Genomic DNA, 14,793 nt, shown 5'->3' on the forward strand with positions numbered 1-14,793 from the left:
TCATTTTATTTCATCCTCGCATTGAGAGCACTGTGTATGTTTCAAATCACACACTTTCCACGGCTATTTTCTTCCTAAAAAAGTTTGTATTTGCAGTAATGCAGCAGACCTGTCCAAAACACACACACTTCACCACAAGAACTTTCACATGTGTACACACACACACACACACACACACACACACACACACACACACAGCCCTGCTTTACATGCCAAACCACCTTGTGTTGAGCGGATTCAAAGTAAAGGCTAATTAAAGTCATGTTTCAGTGGAGTCAAGATATTCACACACATTCGTAACAACACACATCTCTATGGAATTAACAAAGTTCTAACTGAGGAAAAAGTCATAAATAAGACATGATGGGTAATAAGTAGTTTCTTTATATGGAGCTAGTGTATAATGGAGAGCTGCCTGGAGGAGTTTGCCCTCACTGTGTGGGCAAATCTCTGGCTCCAGGAGACTGGACTAGTGTTCGACATACAAAAATAAGAACAACTAAGATACCAAACAACTAACAACATGTATACTCGTTTAGATCAACTCAACAGAGAGGGACAAAAATGCTTTAGACGGGTCTGGGAAATGAACGAACAGAAAAACCGAGGTGAACCAGCCAGCACATCAGTGAGAGAACCGGAGAGACTGAAGCAGGGAGGGAGAGAAACGGAGGGAGAGAAACGGAGGGAGAGAAGTGAAGAAAGCTGCATTTAAAACCTGAACTTCAGCAGGATTTGGGTACAGCCGGATGGAGAGCGGGATGGAGAGCCGGATGGAGAGCCGGATGGAGAGCGGGATGGAGAGCGGGATGGAGAGCGGGATGGAGAGCCGGACGGAGAGCCGGATGGAGAGCGGGATGGAGAGCCGGACGGAGAGCCGGATGGAGAGGTCAGTGCATTTTTAGATGGAATGGTGAGCATGGAGGAGGAAGAGAACAGGGGAAAGTTGAGCAGTATTACATTAACACTGCTGAGTCATTACTGAGTATTTATTTATTTATTTATTGGATGACCTTTTGGGTGATAATGATCCTGGAGCTGCTGGATAATGACCAGGATTAAGGATTACAGACTGAGATTATAAGAGCTGATGATGGAAATAACAGACAGGCAGCAGGGCTGGTGAAGGTTGATGGGTTGGTTTATGGCTAAATAAGACGGACGTTTGGGCACAAAGAGGACTGAAATAGCTTTCTCCAAGCTGGGTCACAGCAGACTGGCGCTGACTCTGTTCACTCTGTGATTGGATGGAGTCTGATGAGTGCTGGCTGAAGGCAGGGAGGACGGGGAGGGTGGGGTTAAAGAAGGCAGGGCGGAGTCTGAATCCTGAGTTGTGGAGGCGGCTGGTTTGTGGCCTCCTGATTGCAGCTGATGTGGCTGAGGTGTCCTCGGTGAGAGCTCCAAGCTGCCTACCGAGATGCCCGAGTCTGTGCTCTGACTGCGGCCGCTCGCGGTGCACGCATCATCCTCAAGCTCCGCCTCCTCATCATCCTGCAGCCATCGGAGCTCCTCCTCCAGCAGGGGGAACGACCTGCGCTCCCACGGCTGCACAGACTGCAATAAAATCCAAAAGCCATTCAGAGGTTTCTCTCACATTACAGCAGCCACACACTGGGCATCATTTATCAATCTTTTAACAAAGCTGCAAGTAAAGCATGTAACGTAGTCTACGCAAGCCGACGTATACAACAACGCAAAAGGTGTTCCTGGCCTACGCGCACAGAACGTGTGCGTCCAAAGTTTGTAATGCGATGCATTGTTTCACGCTGTTTATAGAGGTGCTAAATATCAAAGGCATTAAAATCGAAGAAGAAGTATACGTTTCAGGAAATAATTTACGTGCAAAAGGTATGTAAGTAAAAGGCTTGTGTAATCTTGCACATTGCGGCCGTCTTTGTGTACTTGTGCAGAGTGTGTAACATGGACACCAAGCACATCACACACAGAAACTTCTGTTTTTTATTCTCAATCAGAGTCCCATGTCGGAAAAGCAGGAGGGTGTATGTCCGTGTGTGTGTGTGTGCGTGTGTGCGTGCGTGTGTGTGTGTGTGTGTGTGTGTGAGAGAGAGATAAGGAATGCAGCACACTAGGAAGTATACAGCACATTGTAGCTACTTTTGCATGCTTTTTTCATATTTAATATTTCTTTAATTAATGTCATTAATACTTTGTTTCACACGAGTTTAATTACATTTGTGTGTGCAAATGTAAGTAAATAAGCAATTTAAACACGACAGTATATTTTGTGTATAAAAGTGCAGTAATCCATGCAGATAATATGATTTGAAGTCGATCCACTGAAGTTTACAGTAGTTAGTCTTCTTACATATAAATTCACACACACTCAGGAGTAGGATATGAACGTGTTTCTGAATTTACGGGATTTTAATGAATACCAAATTTCATGTGTAAATGCCCATAGGAACAACTTTATGAATAAATCTGTTTATATCCAGCTTGATAAACGAGGCCCAGTGTCATTAACTCCCGTTTACAGATCGCAAACAACTCTCATCTTTCACCAAACACACAATAAGTGCATAAGGAAAAGATTTATAGTACTTCCTGGTTCAGTACTTCCTGACAATCAGGTTGATTGACTCAGTGCCCAAATCAAGTGATTTCAGTTTTATAATCACCATGGTAACAGCTATATTGAGGAAGTTCAATGGAACATTGAGTACTCAGTCAAGCATGCACACATTCAAGCATGCAAAGGCACTAATACGCACCTGCTGTTCATCCTCCATCTGGTAGAAGGGATCGTCTGCTGCAGAGCAGAAGGGGCTACATGGTGAGCTCTTTCCCTGCCTGGTCTCTGGAGAGTACGACGCCTGTTCTGAACCCCTGCAGCTCCTCCCGTCCCCATAAGAGGAGGAGGACCTGACACATAAACGATGGTGTTAATGTAAGACAGACAGCCTCAGATTTCCCCATGGAGATCAATAAAGTATTTAATGGTAATACACAATTACGCTCACTCTCATTTTCCACATTGCCAGACTCTCACTTCCATCCTGTTCACACAAACCCAGCCTTGTTCCCAGTATTCATGTGTAAATTTACATTTCACCATAATTATCAATAAAAAAGCACTCTCACTGGGCATTTCTACCAGCCTGGGTACAGGTCACCTTTCATATCTAACTACATGCCAAGATGGAAGGGAGAATAAAGACACAACAAAGCAACGAAGTCAGGTAAAAACTTATTCAGGTCCTCATCACACACTGTCTCCTCCCCATCCTCAGGATAGTGCCATTATAAATGTATACTATAAAGTCATGCAGCACTACGAGTGTTGAAAGGATGCTCAGCAGCAGTAGTTTTAGGCAATAATGTAGGTAAAGAAATGATGCCGCTATACGTGGCAGCGGGGGCGTGGTCGAGTGCCGGTTTGCGAATGGAGGGCGGAGTCTGGAGAAGGTTCAGTAATGAATGAGCGTGCACCTGTGTGTGATTAATGAAAAGTGTTTTGTGTTTCAGTGAGCAGCTGTGAGATGAAGAAGGAGGAGAGTGCAGAGGTGTGCTGAGTGAAACGAAACTCGAGCAGCGAGAGCCAAGCTGTGTGTGTGTGTGTGTGTGTGTGTGTGTGTGTGTGTGTGTGTGTGAGAGAGACAGAAACCCCTGTGAAGTGACAGCAGTGCTGATAAAGTGCATACAGATAAAAAAAAAGGAAACTAAGAGGGAGAGAGCCAGGTTCCCCAGCCTGCCTCCCATCTCCTCATTCCCCTCAGAACCACTCAGAACCACTCAGAACCACTCAGAGTGTTACACTACACTAAGAGAACCACAGGTACTGATAGCACTTATATAATAGATTTTTTGTAGAATTAGCATTGAAACCACAATTTTTAGTTTTTTTCCCCCAATGTGGCACTTTTGTTTACTCAGCACTTTGTTAGCAAACCTGAATATCTTGATGCATATCATTTATTGTGAAAATGTCTTTAAGGACATAAGGATCACCTGCCCCGGTGGCGTCTGCGGGCCCAGCTCCCCCAGCGACTCCTCTCTCTGCTCTCCCATATGGCATGCCTCTTCAGAAAAACAGCGTCAGACAGATCCTCCACCTACACACAGACAAAAAAGGACTCTTCCGTTTAAGCCCTGCACACATCCAGTATTTGATTCGTATCTCATACCTCACACGTTCTCACGGGGCAGTTAATATTTGACATCCAGACGGTGTTAAAGTGTTCAATATGCCTTGGCTGTAAGTTTTTTAAGATCCTTTTTTGACCAGATCAATAAGAGCCTTGTTTCAGTGACTACTAGCACATTATCCACTGTCTCATGTCAGGTGTGTCATTAAGCTGTGTTGTAATTAATTGTAATCCACACTGCTGTACGTTTGGGTGTTATAAAAATGAAGCATACTGTTGTGCCTGCAGTGTACAGAATTCACACTCATGCCAATTCCAGGCTAGACCTGAGATGAGATGAAAAAAACTGATAGCTTTGATAGCTACTGAAACACACTAGCAGAAACACTGCTTACTGTACAGAAGGTGCAGTGCAGCTGGAGATTTGCACACTCACCTCGCCGTTATGTTCTAGTCCTTCTCCACTGGACTGGTGTGGTGCGTCTGAGTGGTTCACACACCGACCAACTGAGCCTACATGCTTCTCTGAGACTCCCCAGACAGAGTCCAGCTCTCTCCAGCTAGACACAGAATACAAAAAAAACTGAAACCATACGGCACACACATACAGAATAAACAAGGTTGTTTATTTGCATACACCGTCACTATACATATCATTTTAGCTGACTCTGGATTCCTGACTGCAGCTGATGTCATTCACTGGATGTAAATCTCAACACCTTAAACCTTCAACTTTACCTTATTTCTCCCAATCTGCTCAACTCGTTACCCATGAGCTAGTTCTCCTGTATCACACAACCCCTACCAGCCGGGTAGGGGAGAAGGCTAGCACACACTTAATTCTCACACATGTAAAGTTAGGCACTGCGTATCTTCAAACTGCTGCTCCTGCTATGCCACAGGGGAGTGTAACACACTCGGAGTTAACTGCTCTCTCTTGTACATCAGCTCACAGACACCCACGATCGCTTATTAAAGCTGGGTTTGCTCTCTTGGACTTCCGACCACAGACAACTGTGGCATCATCAGGATTTGAACTCACAATCTCCCAAAGATAGGGTGAACACTTTTGTGTCTGTTATTTGTCAACAGATCTTTAAAAAATATTAAAAACTGAAAAATCCTGCTTGCATAAGTATTCACCCCCTTCAGACTAGCACTTGGTAGAAGCAGCTTTTGCTGCAGTAACAGCTGTAAGTGTGTTGGGGTCGGCGAAGTTCCTACCAGCTCTGCACACTGTTTGGGATTTTTATTCATTCTTCCTGGCAGATTTGCTCCAGATTCTTCAGGTTGGTTGGACGTTTATTGACTGCAGTTTTCAAACAGAGCCACAGATTCTCAGTGGGATTCAGATCTGGACTTTGACTTGGCCACTGTAGAACCTTCACCTTTTTGTTTTTAACCACTCCTGCATTACTTTGGTCTTGTGTTTGGGAACATTGTCCTGCTGAAAGGTGAAGATTCTCCCAAGCTTTAGTTTTTTAGCAGACTGAAGCAGGGTCTCTTGTAATATCCTCCTGTATTTTGCTCCATCCATTCTCTCTTCAACAAGAAACCCAGGTTCAGAGGATGGAAAGCATCCCCAGAATATGATGCTGCCAAATATAGTATCTCGCTCTTGGTCTCACCGCACCAAAAACCACATCTTCACTGGATCTCTCTCATGCTTTCACATGGCTCTTCTTTAGCAATGGTTTCCTTCTAGTCACACCCTTTGTAAATTCACAGAACATGAGTTTGGAATAAAAATACTGACAGGATAAAGTTGTGTTTTTCCATTTGTCATTCAGACAAATCTGATCAGTTCCAGGAGGGTTTGAATACTTTTGCAAGCCCCTGTATCTGAATAACTGAAAATGAACATTTATACCTGGGAGTGATAATCTCTTTGTACTGCAGCTTCTGCACTCGTGCTCCCAGTCCAGCCAGGCCCAGAGGCATTACCAAGTTATCAATGTCGAACGAACTTTCCCCTCTCCTCCTCCGCAACGGCTACAACAAAAGATGAAGAGATTCTATCACAATTTAACATCACTGTATATAAGAGAGAAAATATAAATACTCATAAATAAACAAGTTGCTAAGTCTGAATTAATCAAGATCTGTTTTGTTTTTATTTCATCTGGTATAAGAAACCAGTACAAACTTACACATTTATAATTCTAAAACTAGACTCCACTCTTGCTTTTGTCAGAAAGGAGAAAATCCTGAAGAAATCCATGGACCCTCTCAGTCCACATTTATTTTATGAACATAATACAACTATTCCAAAAGTTAGGCTCATTATTAAAATGTGTAGAATATAATTCTGGCTATTTTTTTGGAGCCATGGAGATTTTTTCCTGAACCCTTTTTCATTATCCAAATTGTCATTAGATTCAAGCTGACGTTCTTTATGAGTTATTTAGGTTTGGATTAAACCCATTCAGTTCAAGTGACCAGTCAACCAGGCCAATAGGAACTCAGTAATAAGTATATTAACATATTACTAAGTTATAATTGTGGGTTGTGATTTCCACCACTATGACATTTTTTTTTTAATGATAGGCCCCTGGGGGACCCCTTGAGAACCATAGTCATAGTGGGCTCAGACGTTTAGGGGTTTATCCCCCTGAGATTTACCTGTGTGGGCGTGTCTGTAGGTGCAGGGAGGCCAGGGAGATGGGAAAGATCTGCTACTTGCTGAGGAAGGAGGCCTGGGCTGATCACACCCCTCTGACTCCTGCAGTTAGAACCACCTAGAAAGTCCCAAAGTTTTGTGCAAATGTGGATCCATAACTCAGCAGTTCACAAGAGAAAGATCTTACAGATTTGTGATACATAAATTTCCCAGAGTTTATGAGTTTTACCTCACATATAAGAACAGAATCAGAATCTTGATTTACTGGTCAAATGCACTCAAATATACAAGGAATTTGACTCAGAGCTCTTGTTGTGCTTAGAGACAGTATTTTAAACCACCAACATGTGTCAGTCATTAAATCTGAAACGGACTGATCATTCCTCAGATCACACTTTCAGCCTTTTCAGCCAGAGATTTCAGCAGGACGTGACGTTCAGCAGTGTGTCCTATACAGGCCCACAAGCCGCATGTCACTTCCTGTGTAAAGATTTCTGCTTGTTCACCGTACTAGGCGCAACAGGGCTTTAGTACTGTCTTTACTGTGCAAAGAAATCTTAGCTATTAGGTGGACTTGTTTTTTTTTCTCAAAAAGAAAATCAGTGCTGTTTTAAGAGCTCTGTGGCACTATACTGTAGAAGCGTTCTCCGTGATTGTACTCTGGTTCAGCACTTAGATTCCACAGTGTTGCCACGTTGGCCAAGTTGTTAGTAAAGTGATTCATCAATAGCCAGAATTTATACGTTTTTAGTATGTTTTTACCGGATGTGTTGAAGAGAGGAGGCAGTGCGCTTGGTGGGCGGGGACATATAAGCCTCCTTCTCACTCGCCCAGCCTTCTGCTGACCCTGACCCCGTCTTGCCATGCATGATGAAGTTGCTTCGCCCATCCACCTCACAGCATTGTGGGACTGATGTGCGGCCAGCGGGGGCGTCACACAATGCACCGCAAGAAGAAAGTCTGCAAAGAAGTCATCAGCAATCATGGGAAAAGACGTAAAGTGCAACGACCCTCAGCACTATCCAGTTAACCCTCCGTGTTTCAGTACTCCTCTCTCCTAGTCATTTTACAGTGATGTTACTTTTATTTCCAGATGTATATCCAGATACAATTTCAGATCTTGTCACACTCACGTTTTGTCTCAGCACATCATTTACTGACAGAAAGTTACTGTCTACTAGTCATAATTCAAGGCATCTGGATATGACCTGGACTGTATACATTGTGGGAGAAAGAAACAAGAAGTGGTACCATCTCTACGTTTCAACAGTCATCAGGAAAACAATCCCTGAGAGTATATTAAAAGTTCCATTGCCTTGACTCACTATTATAGAGACGTGAATTAAAGAGCTGAATGTGGAACAAAAGTACAACAGTTTAACTGTGACTTGTGTGATGAATATACCTGAAGGCATGGAGAGAACAGGGTGAATACACTGATCCAGCCCTTTCTGACACATCCACGTGGACTTCTCCTCGGCCGGTGGGTGAGGAGGACCGCACAACACACACACAGCAGGGGGCTCGCAGCAGCATGGCAAGGTCACCGCCTAGCAGAGAGAAGAAGGACAAGGGGACATATACCCAACATGCAACATTCACTTTACTTTCTCCCAGCTCACACAGAGTTAGAAGTTGATTAGCTACACCTAGTTTGTGTCTAAATTCACTGGCCTTTTCATATGTATTTTGTAGATATAAAATTACTGGCTGTAGCCCAGCTAGTGGTCATCTCTGTCTAACACATTAATAAATGAACAGGACAGCACATGACATGTGTGATGCTGGTATCTGGATATCTGGGTGTGCCTGGAGTAGTAACATTGCTAGAATTTTTAAGCATTGCCAAAAGAAGAATAATCCACCAAGCACAACAATCTCCAGCCAACAGCAGTCAGAAATTCAGCACTGACGAAGGACTGACTAAGGATGACTAACACTCAATCCAATTCAATTTTTCTTGTATAACGCTTTCAACAATTGACTTCAACAATTGTCACAGAACAGCAGATATACACTATACAGCCAAAAGTATGTGCACCCCTGACCATCACACCCATATGCGCTTGTTGAACGTCTCATTCCAGATTATTCCCCGTGTGTTTGCTGTTATAATGAGCTCCACTCTTCTGGGAATCTTTCCACTAGATGTTGGAGCGTGGCTGTGGGGATTTGTGTTCATTCAGCTACAAGAGCATTAGTGAGGTCAGGCGCTGATGTTGGGATGTCGAGGAGGTCTGGGGTTCAGTCGGTGTTCCAGTTCATCCCAAAGGTGTTCAGTGGGGTTGAGGTCAGGGCTCTGTGCAGGACACTCGAGTTCTTCCACTCCAACCTTCACACACCATGTCTTCATGGAGCTCGCTTTGTGCACAGGGGCATTGTCATGCTGGAACAGGTTTGAGCCTCTTAGTTCCAGTGAAGGGAAACTGTAATGCTACAAGACACTCTATACAATTGTGTGGTTCCAACTTTATGGTAACAGTTTGGGGAAGAACCACATATGGGTGTGATGGTCAGGGGTGCACATACTTTTGGCCATATAGTGTAGATTTAGATCCCTAATGAACAAACCAGACCAAAAAAAACCTCCCTGAGATGACCTGAAGAAGAAACTTTGAGAGGAAACAGACTCCAAAGGGAACCCATCCTCTTCTGGGTGACACCGGATAGTGGGATTATGAATTATTCCTCTTCCACAACTGTACACTATAGAGTCAAACAGTACCAAGTGTGTTCAAATGTCGGGTAACAGCAGATTGTGACAGAGTCCTGGGATAAGCACAGGAAAGTCTTATGATTACAGCAACAGTTCTACAGTATCCAGGCTGAATTATCCACCAAACTAAGGGTTAGGATATCCATGTGGGACATCCACAACATCCCAACATATACTGTGCATGGAAAAGGGGGGCTAAACATCTAACTTTACATTTAAAGTAGGATGTGTAAGACAGATGTATGAGACAGATGTGTATCCAGACAGCTAGTGTATTCAGTGGTTCGAAATGCTGCTGTACCTGATACCCTCATACTGGTCACTGTCCATTTTTAGGTGATAGAGATACAATTTGTGTTTGACTGGCAACTCAGTGAAAACTGATAAAACAGCTTGTTAATAGCTAATGAGTAGAGGGAGTCAGGATGGCAGGATGGCCAAGCTTGATCAGGGGAACACAAATCAAGCTTGATTCAAAAGTAAACAAAGCTCCATAGCCAACAAACAGCTAATAGCATAACAAGACCCCATCATGCAATCTCCAACTTTCCAGCCTCTTTCTTAGCTGGATGATTCCTGGAGTTTTAAAGCAACCTTTAATATTTCAGTTACCTTTGATCCAAGTGCAGGACAGCCATCCAAACGGATAAGCCTGTGACGGCATTGTCGTAGTAATGGTCGAACCCGTGCAGCAGATGAAGTGGGACTGTGTGGAGTTTGTGATGATGGGGTGGAGTCCTCTGCTTGCCTCTTCCTAAACGGAAAACCAACAGTCAATGACCTATTGGACAACATGTTAACGCAGACCACATCCCTAAGCCTTCCTTTATGGAAGTGTGTGTTCATGTGCATGCAGCTGACCTGAACCTGCAGTCATGAGTTGCAGGAGAGAATCTTGGCGCTCTGAGGGGCGTTTCAGGTACAGAGTGAACGGCTCTCAGCTGTGAAACCTCAAAAACATATATTTATGAAATTAAATTTGCTGACCATGCAAGGCTGCATTACTGAAATCAGCTACATTACAAAAATAATACCAGAAACATAAGCATGCCAAAAACACGTCACCTTTCCCTGTCTGAGTTGTGTGTAGAGCTCAGTCAGCGCACGAATCCCATACTCCAGCTCTGACACTTGAGCCTGTAGCCACACCCACCGACTCCCTAGCCACGCCCTCTCCCTCATCCACCGCCATTCTCTGCTCATACAACTGCAAAGATAAAGAAATTGTTGTCAAACATGGGACCCTTAGTTATTGAATGAAATGGAAGAAATGAGAATTTATAGTAATAATATAGGCAACATAAGGCAGTGTTATGTTAAAAAACCTTTATCTATCTAAACCTTTATCTGTCTTTTTCCTTTATCTACCTAAAAGGAGGGAAATGACTCCTAAAGGGAGGGAAATGACTCCTAAAGGGAGGGAAATGACTCCTAAAGGGAGGGAAATGACTCCTAAAGGGAGGGAAATGACTCCTAAAGGGAGGGAAATGACTCCTAAAGGGAGGGAAATGACTCCGAGTGCTTCGCTGTTGGTTGTTAAGAGGTCTGGTGGGTTTTCCATGACACTGCCTTGTTTTTGTACAACAGAATTATCTGGTGATGAAATTAAAAATATATGGAGTAAACTCACACATCTCTGTCTATTTGATTTTTTTTTATTTAAAATATATGTCGTTAAATGGGCCACAAACCCATGAAGAAGTTAAATTAGTAAATTTTTTAGATCTCAGAATTATTAAAAATCACAAATGGGTTAATTTACAAATATTAACCCCTCTATCCTTTAACAGTCTAAACTAGGATGAGTATTTAATTTTCTTGAGCACTCACACTAAATATGTTGAACAGGGTACACTTGTGTTCATTTAATTCCACCTGTGTGGATGTGTTGTATGGTCACACAGTAAACATCTCTGTCTTTGGGACGTCTCACAGCTAAAACAGCAGATCAGTGAAGCTTTGAGATGAAGTCGTTATGAGGAAAAAACAGAAAGATGGAGAAGATTATAAAAAGAGCAGCAAAGCTTGGAACCTTCTTAGGAGCACTGTGAAATCCATTACAACAAAGTGGAAAAAATACGGCACAACCCAGACACTAGCAAGATCAGGCCAAAGTGATCGCTCGGGTAAGAAGGCCAGTCGTCAGAGAAGTGAGTCTGAGAATCCAGCTACAGCACTGAAGGCATCACAGAGCTCACAGAGAACCTGTGCAGACATCAACATCATCAGCTCTTCACAGATCTGGCCTCTATAGGAGAGCAGCCAGAAGGAAGCCACTTCTGAGAAAGGCTAACAGAAAGCCATGCCTGGAGTTTGCTATGTGACAAAATCGGAGAGCTTTTGGAAAAGCGATTTGTTCTAAAGCAAAGCATTATGTTTGGTGTAACCCAACACTCAGGTAACATCATTCCTATGGTGAAGCACAGTGGTGGTAGCATCATGCTCCAGGGTTGCTTTTCAACAGGAGGAACTGGAAAGCTTGTTGCCACCACAGGCAACATGGATGGAGCCAAATACAAGCAAACTGTTGAGGAGAACCTGTTCCATTCAGCCAGACATCTGTGTCCAGGGAGAAAGTTTACGTCCCAAACAGCAAAGAGCCAAAGCACAGGACAAAAACTACAACGGAATGATCTGAAAAAAGAAGGGCTTCTTTGTGTTTTGGACTAGCAGAGGCAAAGCCCAGACTTAAATCCAAATGAAAATCTGTCCATTGACCTGAAAATTGTTGTCCACCAACATTCTCTCCATCTAATCTTGTAGAGTTGGAGAAAATTTACATTGAGGAACGGAAAAAAATGCCAAAATCGAAATAAACAAAACTTATAGAGACACATCTGAGACTCAAACTCAAATCTGTAACTACTGCAGAAGGACAATTCACTCTGAGGCAGTGAATTCTTAATAATTAATCAGTGCTAAAGGTTTTATTTTTAAATAATTCTGAGGACATCTAAATAATTTATCTAATTGCATTTCTGTAGAAAGTTTCTTCAGAAGGAGCAGAAAAAGATCGTGTGCTCCACAACACAGCAAATCCATAAATAAGGGGGTGAATACTTTCTGGAGTGTTATATTCACCGTGTATAACAGAATGTGCTGATGTACATTAGCAAGATAAAAATCTGATGCTGTAACCATGTCCTTTTCCAAAAAACCTGCTTTAGTGCTAAATACTTATGCAGTCATGACGTATAAATAATAATAATAATAATAATAATAATAATAATAATAATGGCAGCCCTCTGTTCTGCAGGTGAGATACGAGTTCGTGCATTCAGACTGTACCTTCCACATAAATGAACCCATTTAAGAGGAGCTGTTTATGTGTTATTGTTCTAGTAAACTGATTTTTCCGCTCCGACCCACTGGACACTGGACTAAGTGTAATGTGACCCAGGTTACAGTAACTGGGTTGGACAGCTCTGGTGTGAGCGGTGTAAGGTGTTGTGCTCAGGTACAGGTACACTGCACACTGTGCTGTCTGCTCTCTGTGTGTTTATCCATCAGGAATCAGAGCGCACTGATTCTCACACTGATTTCACTCGGGATGGTGAAACCTGTCGGCCTCCTCTCCCCTTCTCCTCTTCCTCTTCCTCCTCTTCCTCACTGTCACTGCCTCCCCCGGAGCTGCTGGCCGTGTGCTCGGAGTCCAGGGCGCCCCCAGCCGCGCGGAGGGCTTCAGTGCAGCTGCGCGCTAAGCGGCTGAGCTCGGCTGAGTTCGGGGCCGCGGCGGCTCTGCGCAGGTCCCCCAGCTGCTGCGTGACGTGTCGCTCCACCTGTTTCACCTGCACTGCATGGAGGCGGCGCCATAACATGTCCGTTCTCTCTCCGAGCTGCACCTGCCGCTTCTTGGCCTCCACCTGGGCCGCCTCGACCTGCCTCAACCACGATCCAGCCGCCTCACCGGCTACCCCCGCGCACAGACCGCCATTCACAGCGGGGCGCCCCGTACCGGCTCCGGCTCCGGCTCCATCCGCACGCGCACCGGGGGAGGAGGACGCGACGCTGGACTGGGGTTTTTGCTGTGGCCGAGGTTTGCAGTGCCCGTGGTCTGAGAGCTGAGCTACAGGGACACCGTTTGCACTCACACCTTCAGCAGAAGCCAGGAAGGAGCGCACGCGACACAGCCTCACGCGCGCTTTGGCCGTCCTGCAGCCGCGCCGCTCTCCGTTAATCACACCGCCAGCACCTTTCACCAAACTCAAACTTCCAGCTCCTACCGCGCCTTTGGAAAAATCCCCCCGCCGTCTCTGTTTAAACGCCTCCTCGCGGCTCTGTCTGCTTCCGGTCTGGACGGGAGCCTCGCCGCCGGAGCCGGAGCCGGTACCGCTGTCAGGGTCCGAGCTGCCGCAGTGTAACGCCGCCTCCTCCGCCGTGTTCGTCCCGGAGAAACACGCCCTCTTCGAGGCCCCGCTGTAACTGCATCCCCGGCGCTTGCTGACCGCCGCTTCCGAGTTCCGAAACTCTCGCGCCCCGGTTTCACACTCGCCTCTCCCCGCCGCCGCCGCCGTCCTGGCTTCCCCCATACAGCGCGGACACCGCACACCGCCGTGCTCTCCATCAGTATTAATGCCGCGGGGATCCTCGCCTCCTCCCGGCGCGGTGCTTCGTCTGCAGCAGCGGGAGAGTCCGCGCGCCGCACCGTCCTCTCGTTCCCGCGTGACCGTGCTGCCCGTGCTCGCGCTCCGTGTCGCGTCGGCGGGATCACAGGTGGCGCTCTCCCACTCGCTGATCGCACGGGCCTCGGTGATCTCTCCGCCGCCGTTTCCGTTCACGAGTTCGCCTCCTCCTCCTCCTCCTCCTCCTCCTCCTCCTCCTCCTCCACCGGAGCAGCTCTGCGGACCCTCCGCCCCGGGCCAGGCTGCGCTCGCGCTCATTGTAGTCCGGTTGCAGTAGTAATACATGGTCGGTTTGTTCGCATGGCCATACGGCACGCGCTGATACACGGCGATCCTCCGGTTAGTTACAGGTTTGCTTTATTTTCAGGAGGAAGACGGGTTTCCCGACCTGCCCGTCTCTCTGCCCGTCTCTCTGCGCGGTTGGCCGTCTCCAACACTCCCTGAGTGCAGTGCGCATGCGCCATCCACTGGCCCAGCCTTTAAACAGGGATAGGAGGAATTTTGAGTAGGTGCCTGAAAGAGCTCGGATTTGTTTAATCCTTTAGCTCGTGCACTTTAGAGTCGCCTCTATATTCACTAACACAGCTTTCTGACTGGAGCGATGGGGTTTCTTATTATTCGGCAAAGGTTCTTGTTAGCAGCCTTTTAGTCTTTAACTGGGTTAAATTACACTAGTTTCATTTATTCGCCAGCTTTACCCCCCTTTACCCCACACTTTACTCCACTATT

General features: G+C 45.5%; 1 protein-coding gene across 2 annotated transcripts; it reads right to left on the minus strand.

Moving 5' to 3' along the window:
- Position 1: 1 nt before the first annotated feature.
- On the minus strand, positions 2 to 14,552 carry LOC113524446 (KAT8 regulatory NSL complex subunit 1). Of its 2 annotated transcripts, none has more exons than XM_026910684.3 (12): positions 12,977 to 14,552; positions 10,508 to 10,649; positions 10,304 to 10,383; positions 10,055 to 10,196; positions 8,132 to 8,276; positions 7,489 to 7,686; positions 6,729 to 6,844; positions 5,977 to 6,098; positions 4,543 to 4,666; positions 3,970 to 4,073; positions 2,733 to 2,883; positions 2 to 1,554 (listed from the first exon to the last, which is right to left on the minus strand). In XM_026910684.3, the coding sequence occupies exons 1-12, from the start codon at positions 14,347 to 14,349 to the stop codon at positions 1,207 to 1,209; spliced, it is 3,045 nt and encodes a 1,014-aa protein (XP_026766485.3). In that variant the 5' UTR covers positions 14,350 to 14,552; the 3' UTR covers positions 2 to 1,206. The 2 variants fall into 2 exon arrangements, with proteins under 2 accessions (XP_026766485.3, XP_026766483.3); XM_026910682.3 differs by having other exon boundaries at positions 3 to 1,554; positions 10,304 to 10,392; positions 12,977 to 14,551.
- Positions 14,553 to 14,793: the final 241 nt, after the last annotated feature.

The sequence above is a fragment of the Pangasianodon hypophthalmus genome, chromosome 23 (assembly GCF_027358585.1).
Source record: "Pangasianodon hypophthalmus isolate fPanHyp1 chromosome 23, fPanHyp1.pri, whole genome shotgun sequence".
NCBI lineage: Eukaryota > Metazoa > Chordata > Actinopteri > Siluriformes > Pangasiidae > Pangasianodon > Pangasianodon hypophthalmus.